General features: G+C 54.1%; 1 protein-coding gene across 1 annotated transcript in view; it reads right to left on the reverse strand.

The window, feature by feature from the left end:
* Nucleotides 1-6,899, reverse strand: part of Tgm2 (transglutaminase 2) — a 30,540-nt gene extending 23,641 nt beyond the window's left edge. The window contains exons 1-2 of the mRNA XM_004867786.3: nucleotides 6,688-6,899; nucleotides 3,447-3,626 (exon numbers count right to left, since the gene is read on the reverse strand). Of these exons, the coding sequence (XP_004867843.1) occupies nucleotides 3,447-3,626; nucleotides 6,688-6,697 (190 nt within the window). The 5' untranslated portion in view covers nucleotides 6,698-6,899. The remainder of the gene's footprint in view (nucleotides 1-3,446; nucleotides 3,627-6,687) is intronic.
* Between the last annotated feature and the right edge of the window lie 3,148 nt (nucleotides 6,900-10,047).

The raw sequence follows: 10,047 nt of genomic DNA on the forward strand, positions 1-10,047 counted from the left end.
GTTCTCTGCCCTGCTGGGTGGCTGCCCAGGAGGGTTTATTTTTATTCCTCTGTCTCTGAGGCTGTAGCTCTGCCTACCCTCTGCCGACAGTGCCAGGTCCTGCTCACCAAGAGGCTCCCCCCAAGCACTGACCCTCCTGCTAGCCTGCCAGCCCCGCCTTTGCCCCCAGCCCGAATATAGTATCCAAGTGGCGACAGACTACAGATACGGCCCAGCCTCTGGGGCCTGGCCAGGGGTTAGGAGCCTAATGGAAGGTTTTAAAGGCTCCTTGACTTCTAGAGGTGATGTTTGGGGAGGAGCCAGATCACCCTGAGGTCCAAGAGCCACCCTAAGTCTAGTTCCCTGCCTCTACCCCAGAGTGCTGTGTGACCTAGGTGGAGCCCCCAGGCCTCTCAGATCTGCAGTGTTTTTATCAAAGAGGAAAATGGATTTGACCTTATGGCAGGGGAGATCCCATTCCAGGTCTGAAAAGGAGCTCATACCTTAGACAGGTTATTTAGCCTCTTGGTACCACGGTTTCCTCATGTGTAAAATGGGACCAGCTCCAGGACCACTCCCAAGGCTGACGTGAGTGCTAATAAACAGGTATTACTAGTGCACGTTATTGTCACCACTGCTGCCTAGTGCTGCTGAGAGGCCCAGTGAAAGTTCATGGAGAGCAGCGGCCAATTCATGGTGACTACACAGCAAACGTGCACTATCCTCAGTCTCATCAAAAGGGACCACTAAGCTGGGTGTGATGGTGCACGCCTGTGATCCCAGCACTGTGGGAGGCTGAGGCCAGAGGGTCACAAATTGGAGCCTCGCCTGGGCAATTTAATGAATTATCTGAGGCTCTGCCTCAGAATAAATCAAAAGGGCTGGAGATGCAGCTCAGTGTGTCATGGGCACGGGGGGGGGGGGGGGGTCGGTGCTCAATGCCCAGTATGGCAAAAAAGAAAATAAAATATAAACATCTAGATGTTCAGGCCACAGGACAGATTTAGAAGACTGGAATGGAGGATTTTTGAAATTCAACTAAATAACCACACAGATGTGGAAACTGAGGATGAGACCCTTCAGGGTGAGGCTGGGTGACCAGTTTGCTCAGGCAGCCTCTGTTGAGGCTTGCAGTCCCAGCACAATCATGAATGGCGCCCCTGTCATTGTCAGAAATGTCCCTGTTTGTATGATCAATTATCTGGTGTCCATGGTAACGAGCCTGGGCCAGGTCCCATGGCCACTGTTTCTGTTGACACAGCGCCCTTGGGCAGCGGTGCACGCACACACGCCCCTTTTTTCTTAGTGGCCCTCAGGGGGTGAAGACAGGCTGTCCCCTGGCCTCGTGTCCGCTGGCTCACGTAAGCTGTTTGCAAAGTCACAGCAGCTGAGGTTTAACACGGTGCTTTTGGTGGGGCCAGGTGATCCTGGGAACCTCAGGGTTCTGGTCCCTTTCCAAACCATGGTGGTAGCTGGGGTGGGGTAGCTGAGGCTTCCAGATGAAGCCTTCCACTAGCCTCCCACGGGTCCTCTTCTCCCTTCAGCCAGACCTCACCCACCCCACCCGCCCTAACAAGAGTGGGTTTGTCTAGTCCGAACTGCGCCTCGGAACGGAGCCTGTCGGGTCTCCAATTATCTGAAAATGGCCACACACGCCCTTCACTCAGACACCCTAACTAGCTCTCTGCCTTCTCTGGGCCTTAATTTCCCAAAAGTGGTAGGACAAGCTGATCACAAGCTGGAATATCCTTGACTCGGGAGCAGGGTGCCCAGCCAGGACCCAGGCTGGGAATTGATCCAAGCCAGGCCTGGAGGTGGGGACCCAGCTTCCTGCTATTGTCTTTTAGGCTTCCCCAGCTCACAAGGATCTTGCTAGGGGATGGTGAGGACACAGCTGCCCACAGGGCCACAGGGTCATGGGAGTGACAGGGCGGACAGCTGTGGTTTGAGATGCATCCATGGAGACTGGAGAGCAGAGATTAGCTGCTGGGGTGGGAACGTTGGCTGCCCAGCTCCCAACCCTGAACTTGGGGCCCCAATTACCTACCACTGAGCTGCCCAGAAAAACAGAAAAAGAAAGGATGTTTTGAGAAGGAACAAGAAGGCGGGAGGCTCCAGCCTGTCCCAGCTGGGGTCCCACCCACTACCCTATTTCCTGGAGGATCATGGGCCGGCCCTTGTGGTGGGCGGCGGGTAAATGTGTCTGCTGTGGGGCTGTAGTGACAAAGAGTCTCAACTCACAACAGAGTCAGGGTTTGAGGTCTGCTGTGTCCCTAACTCACCTAAGTCACTCAAGGTGACTCAACCTTTCTGAGCCTTGGTTTCCCCACCTGCAAAATTGGGGCTGTCTGGCTTCTCCCCTGGGAGGATTCAGGCTGAGCATGCATACAGTAGGTGCCTCAGAAATGGTCTCAGGGCACCACACCCAGCCCTTAACTGTCATAGCCCCAACCTCACCGCCTCACAGAAAGAGAAACTGAGGCTAGAAGACCAGAGACTTGCTGGTCTCTGTTAGAAAGGGTCGGGAGCATGCTGGCTTGGGAGTGACAGTTGTGTCTGCCCAGAGCGGTGGGGAGGACCTGGATGGAAGGGATATCCTGGCTGCCTGCAGGCTGCATGATAACCCTTATCTAACAGCCTCTTGCCTGCCTGTTCTCTCTGTGCACAAAGACCTCAGGCAGAACTGGCTTTTCAGAGCCTTGGGCCAGAGTCCCAGCCAGGTGCCCCTGTTCTGACCCCAAGGGAGTGGCTTCCACCAGAAGCCAGACAAATTGATTTGGCATTCAAAGCCTCTTTCCTAGGAACAATCAACAAACGAGAAATGGGTCCTGGGCATCTGGGGACAAGTTGGATGGGCCTAAATGTCCCTCCCGTCATGTCTGGAGACACTGGAGCAAGACTAGAAAGAACAACCAGCATTACAGTGCACTGCCTCATGCCAGGCTCTTCTCCCTTAGCCTTCCACTGTGAGTGCTGCTCAGATGATGAAACTCAGGCTTAGAGAGGCTAAGTGACTTGTCCAATGTCACACAGCAGGTAGGCAGCCCAGACCACTCAGGGGTTAAAGCCAGCTGGACTTTCTCCATCACCCACACCTGATTTAGGCCTGAGCTCAGAGGCTAGATGGGTTTGTTTGGATTCCAGAAAGCGGTTGATAAGAGATTGGAAAGTTGTTTTGGTGTGGGAAAGAGCAGTCAGAGTCTTGGTGGAGGTTGGGAGCATAAAGCTGTCCCCCAAAGCTGGTGCTGACAGCTTCTCAGGAGCTCAGATGTCCAAGAGCACAGCCTTGTTTATAAGGCTAGGTGGCCTGGGTGACGCTCCCACTTCACTCTCTGGGCCTCAGTTTCCTCATCTGTAAAATGGGGAATCTCCCAGGGTGCAAAGAGATGTGCAGTCATCTGTCCTGTGTCCATCAGGGGACAGGGGATCCCTGGACTGGTCAATGAGAGAAGCAGAGGAGGACTCACCGGTCACAGCGCTGAAGGTGAGGGTGTCCACACTGGCTTCATAGCCTCGGCCCTCGAAGTGCAGCGTCAGCCAGAAGGGCTGGCCCCGCCGCAACACCAGCCTCTCCCGGCACAGGTCGGCCGTGCGGTGGTCTCGGCCATTGACCTCTAGCTGCAAGTCACATCTCTCCAGGACCAGATCTGTGGAGGTGGGGACAGCAGGAGAAGGTGAATGGTGACGGCATCTCTCGGTGGGCTGTGATGCCCAGTGACATGCCGGTACACGGGGACATGGGAGCAGCCCTTGCCAGCAATGGTGAGCCTCTCTGCACCGGCCCTACAGACCCCTCACCCACCCATGACACACAGGGGCTGGCTGGCCTACAGCGGCCTGATTTTCTTAAGCACAGGGTATGCCCACTGTAGAAGGTTCTGCTGACTCGCAGCTGCGTGGCCTCCAGCAACTCAGTTTTTCTGTGCCTCAGTTTCCTCATCCATCCCCAAGGTGGGGCATGGCTCCCCAAAGGGCAGCTGTTGTGAGTATTAAAGGAATCAGTGCCTGTGGCGCCCAGCACAGAGCCTGGTTCTGCAGCAACATGAGCTTGTCCACCACTTAGGGTGGGGGGGCAGGTTTCAGTCAGGCAGTATATGGTGTAGAATTACATGGTGTTTGAAGCTGGGTCCCACTTTCAATTTACTGGAAATCCCCAGGACTGTGGATCCTACTGAGCAAAGTACCAGGAAAGAGTCGACAAAATTTATACTCTGGGAAACTATAGGCAAAGGATTAAGAGGTTTCTTTAAAAAAAAAAATTGCAAGAAAAGAAAAAATTTAAAGGAGTCTCTCTAAAGAGAAAGTGAAGAGACATTTCAACCCATTGTGATGTGCAGCTTTTACTAGGATCTGGATTTTGCAATACTAGTTAGGAGCATTCAGTACATGTCAGAGACAACTGGAAATTTAAACACTGATGGAATAATGGTGATATCAAAGAATTTTGTTAATTTGTTTATATCTACAAACGAGAGCATTCTTTAAAGACACACACTGAAATATTTACAGATAATATGAAAATGAGGTCTGGGATTTGTTCCTAATAATAGGAAGGGGCTGGAGGCAGGAATCATCATGGACTGGTGATCAGGACTCAGTGATGAGAACATAGGGATTTGTTATACTATTCTCTCCACTTTTATGTACATTTATATTCCCTGTAATGAAAAGTTTTTAAACAACAGCAGTTTTGGTGTCTTCTGGTCCTGGGTTTCAGTTCTGCTGTGCTGCTGTGTGATCCTGGACAAGTGTTTCTCCCTCCCTGTGCCTGCTTCTTCAAAGCCTCCAAGGGCTTCTGTGAGTCTAGGAGAGAAAGTTTGGCCCAGCCCAGGGCAGGAGTATGATATGGGAAAGTGCTAATTACAGCTCCAGAGGGCACTAAGCAGAGGGGCAGGCACAAGGTGACAGGTAGGTGGGGACCTGAGGGAAGCACAAGTCTCATAAACATGGGGAAGCCCAAGGCCAAGACTGGGGAGCCCTTGGGGGAGGGCAAGGCAGACATCAGAGTTGTGAGGCCAGTGGAGGGCATGAGGTCCAACTGAGGCCGAGGGACAGGGACTGCCTGTTATCTGCCTAAGACATCCCCAAAGTGAGGGCCACCAAAGTTACCTGTGACAGCCAAGAGCTTCCTCGTGCGCCCCCTCAACTGAAGCAGCACAGTGACTCTGCTCCCACAGCTACCGACTGTGCCCGTTTTTGCAGAGGGAGATGCTAGGTGGCTGCTTTGGGGCTTGAAGTAGGGTTGCAGGATTCTGGCTGCTGCCCGGCAACTACCTCTCTGCAGCTCAGGCTGCTTCTCCAGGGCTCCTCCCATCACCCTGCCTTCCCATTTCTGGGCTGTTCCCGGCCTGGGCAAACACCGTCCTGCTCATCCAAAGCAGCAGGGAGGTGGACTGCACTGTAATCACAGCAGAAGAGACCTCGGTGGGCCTCCAAGAGGAACTTCCTGCTGGCCTGCCAGGGTGATGAAGCGCTGTCTGAAAATTTTAGCTTGAGACTCAGGCAGAAAAGAGATCACTGGTTCCCCAGCAGACTTTGAGGATGGCCAATCTCTGGTCTGGGGAGCTGGGGTACATTCTCAGTCCTGCCTGAAGAAGAGTCTGCAGAAATCATTTGAGCTCCAAAGCTTCCAAAGAAGCCCAGAGTCCAGAATCCTAGGACAATAGAACTTCTGCACTGACAAACGACCAGGGTATTCCAGGCCAGGGGACCCCTGTGGGAAGGAGCTGCTGTGGCAGTGGGGCGGGGAGCCCACCATAACTTGCATCTACAGGACCCCTGGCCTCACTGAGCCCTGCTTCCGGGGATAGGGATCAAGTGACACCAAGGTGACCCACCACAATGTGTTAGGGAACTCGTTCTCTGAGTAGAGAGTGGCCGAGATCAACCCCCCCCCCCATCCCCCTGCCTTGGAGCTGCAGTGTAGGCAGAGGCCAGTCCCGAGTGGACAGGGCCCAAAAGCCAGCTGGGATGCTGGGCCCAGCAGCACTGGTTTACGCACATGCTCTATCCTAGAAGTCCCTTGCTCTGGGCCCTAAACAGTCCTGTCACTGGGGGTAAGGGGGTGTAGGAAATTAACTAAGCATCTCCTCCATACCTTTCAGCCCTCCTCCCAGGTGTACTAAGGTCTAGCACTACTGCCTGTAGTTTACAGGAGGGGAAACTGAGTCTCAACTGGTGCCCAAGTTTGAGGTTATAGAACTTGAGGGCTGGACTGGCCCTAAAAGAACACATCTGATCTCAGCCTCCTCCCACCAGGATGCTGGAGCCAGGCTGACCTTGCCACACCCAAGGGAGCATACACACCTTCTCCCAGCCAGCAGGGTCCAACCAAAGCCAAGTGTTCTGAGGCCAGGCAGCACCCAGACCACTTTAAACCCTGGGGCACCACCGCAGGGAGCCAGCTTCCACCAGCCAGTGGTCTGTGGGGACCAGTACTTTATAGTTTACAATACAGCTTCACATTTCATTTCCTCACCTGATCCAGGGAGCAGGGCTAGTCATTATGCCCCGGGAATGGGGAAACTGAGGACCCCAACAGCTCTAGGCCTGGAAGCCAGGTGCCCCTGCTCAGCCCGGCCCAACTCAGCCCAGCCCACCTGCTGCTCTCCAAATCCCAGACTTGGGTTGTGCCCCAGAGGAAAGACAGAGACCAGAAGGGCAAGGGCGAGCCCGGCCGGGAGCGGCGGCACGGACTCTGACACTCACCCTCGGCCATGGTGGGGCCAAGTTCCGCTCTGCTCCTGGCTGCGGCTCCTCGAGGAGGTGGCCACCGTGCAGTGCTGACCACTGACGTGCGGCTGGGCTGAGACCTGAACTTATAGCCCGCTGGGGGATGAGCCGGGGCGGGGCGGGGCGGGGCGGGGCGGTAGGAAGGCGGGAAGGTCCGGCGGGTGAGGCCACCGAGGCCTGGCGCCCGAGCTCACGAAGGGGAACCGCGGGGGGGGGGGGCGGGGGGGGGGAAACCAGAGCCCCAGGGAGGAGCCACGGACAAGACCGCCCCCTGGCGGGCCAAACGGAGCGCTGGGCTGGGACCGACCGACTGGAAAGGAAAGGGAGAAGGGCAGACACACCCAGACCCCAGTTAGATCTCCTCAGGCAGCCTGAACACAGGAGCACTCAAGTTAGACGCGGAGAGCGCCCTGGGCGGAAACACCCCTGGTCCCTAGGTACACAGGCACAGAATTGTCAGGTCCTGTGATGGATGGCTTGTGTTTAGATGTCCTCCAACACCTCATGAGGTTATAAAGTGCAGCTTTTTCAGAGGTGGCTGGAACTAGTGTCTAATGCTGGAATTGATTCATAATGCAATGCTAGGCTCCAGGACACTAGGATTAAGGGTGTGAGTGCTACCAGCCCTAAGTAGTCTAGATAAGATAAAAGGGACAGAAAGATGCTGTTAAGGTCCCTTGTTGCTTTTGTTACGGGCCATGAACTGTTTCTCCTCTGTGATGCCACCCTGCCTTGGAGCCAGCCAATTATGGAGTGAACCCTCTACAGACTCTGAGCTAAATAAACCTTTAACTTTGGGTGTCTGGTATTTTGTCTCAGCAATGAGAAAAGCAACTAAGACCAGTCCCATCTGAGACCAACACACATGGACACACACACGCTGAGATACACAGGAAGCAGACACAGAACTGCAGACACACAGAGACTCCAGAGTGGCACACAAGCTTGGACACAGCCACAGGGATAGGGACACAAAATTGGGCTGGAGTCTCAGAGCCACACCAGGGTTTAGACACGGCCAAGCACACAGACAGACACCCGCCAGAAGCCACAAAGCTTCAGACACCCAAATGAGCAGGTGTCTAGATGCTGTAGCTCACAGAGCTACCTGCAGATGTGGCTCAGGTTCAGACTGGCAGAGGCTGCACAGACAGACACACCCATAACCTCCTTGCAGCACGATTCCGTGAATGCTTCTGTCTGCTCTGTCTTGCCGTCCATCTCATCATCTGTCCTCCTGTCCTCCCATCTTCTCACATACTCATCCCTCCATCCATCTGCTGGCCTTCCTTGAGGCCCATTGTGTTCCAGAAGAGAGCAAGGCCAGCCTTCCAGGGACTCAGTCTCCAACCTCTTGAACCCTGGCACCTCTGGACCCCCGGCCTCCTTTCCTTCCTCACCCACCATGAGGCTGGAGCAAGGAGGCTCCTTAGAGAGACAAAGGCCTGTGGGTCTCCCCCAGCCCTTTTTCTGAAACAAGTTTTACCTCACAGATGGATTTGGGCTGTAGAGTCCGCCCCATCCTCTGTTCCTGAGTGACACATGGTAGGGGCACACACACTTGTGTTGCCTTCATGGGTGTTTGTGTCTGGTTGGGTGGACTCTGCCTGGAATCTCAGGGAAAACCCACAGTGTAGGGTGGGCCCTGCCAACCTGCGGAGGTGCCCCTAGGTGGGCTCTGTGGCTTGCCCTTTTATTGATACCACTACGGAAACTGTTCCCTGCAGTTGGAAGTTTCGAGGGCAGAGCCATGAGTGGCTGTCAGTCAGGAGGCTGGGGTTCAATTTCTGGCTCTGCTCTTGATGGCTGTGTGGCTGTGGCAGGTATTTTGGCTGTGTGGGCCTCCATTTCCTCCTCTGAGAATGGGGGCAAGAATCCTTCCTTCATGGGCCTGAGCAGAATGTGACCAAAATGCCAGAGACTGGATGCCTCTTTGTGTGTGATGAACAGGCAGTAACTGGGGTCTCTGAGCCTTGGCACAGAGATACTGAGTGTCCTGGGTCATGGCCCCAGGGTACAAGGACTCTCAGAGAGACAGCTAGCTTGGGAGGCTTGCCCAGAGGAAAGGACCATCTTTGCACTTGTCTGACCTTTTCCATTTGTAAAAGACTCAATCTTTTCCACCTAGGTTCTTTTTCCTTCCCAGTGTGCACCTGGGGGTGCTCAGAGGACAAGAGCTCAGGAGGCTTTGTTCTCTTCTCACCACAGTGCTCCCAAATTGTAAATCTGAAGAATGGTCAGCATCCTGTTACTGTAAAGGTTAATATGACTATGTTCTATAATGGCTCTGTGATTATGATGGCCCTTCCTACCTTCCACAGGCCTGGCCTTGATGCATCTCCCATGGCAGGGGTGGCAGAGAGACCCAGGCTTAAATGTTGGCCTCAGCACTGTGTAGTCCTGTGCACATCCCTTAATCTCGGTGCCTCAGTTTCCATCTATGAGAATGAGGATGATCATAGTGTCCACATTGCAAGTGTCCTGAGGATCAAGCCAGGTAATACATGGAGAGAAATTAGAACAAATAATGGTGCTCAGTGGTGCTGGCATTGAAAACACCTTTCAGGTTATCTCAGGTGTCCAGCGCAGGGTGAACTTGCTGGTCCATCCGGCACCCAGCCTTGGTCCCACTTCATTCCTTTCCCACTTTCCCCAGAACTGTGCCCATTGGGTGACTTAGGACCTGAGCAACCCTAGTGGGGGCCAATTGGGGTCAGGACTGGCTTCTGAGAAGGTGGCAGGAAGAGGACCGAGCCCAGGCTGGGCCCAAATACCTGGATTTCAGCCACAGTGACCTCAGTTTCCCCATCTGTTGAGGAGTAGGAAACCCTGGCCTGTCTTATCTCACTAGAAAAGTAAAGATTCCAAAGTCTGTTTGAGGGAGGCCAGAGGTGGTCTTGAGCTCGAGATCCCAGACAGTAGTCAAGAGCCCTTCATCGCCCCTTGCAGGGGCCCTGCTGTGCAGTGGTTAGAATAGGAGGCCGCTGGGGTCACTTCTGGCTGTGTGATCACTACTGGGCCTTTTTGAGCTCATTCCTTCTCTGTAACAATGAGTCCCCACCTCTGGGGTCAAAGATAATGTTGGTAGCATAAATACTCAATGCTGCCTAACTACTTTCTGGTAATGCCACCATTGGTAAGGACTGCTCCCTACAGAAAGCATAGCTCCCACGGGTGGGTGGGGCAGCAGCAGACGAGGCAGGGCATTTGGTGGGAGGTGCTTGAAGGGCCCAAGTCTCCCAAAGACGTCACACACACTGGTCCCGAATCTCTGAGTCCCCCCAGGAGAGAGGCTCAGTCTCTTACTTCCTAAGAATTTTCAGGCCTCAAGGTGGA

The sequence above is a fragment of the Heterocephalus glaber genome, unplaced genomic scaffold, assembly GCF_053883595.1.
Source record: "Heterocephalus glaber isolate CG9 unplaced genomic scaffold, H.glaber_assembly_v1.0 deba00001532, whole genome shotgun sequence".
NCBI lineage: Eukaryota > Metazoa > Chordata > Mammalia > Rodentia > Bathyergidae > Heterocephalus > Heterocephalus glaber.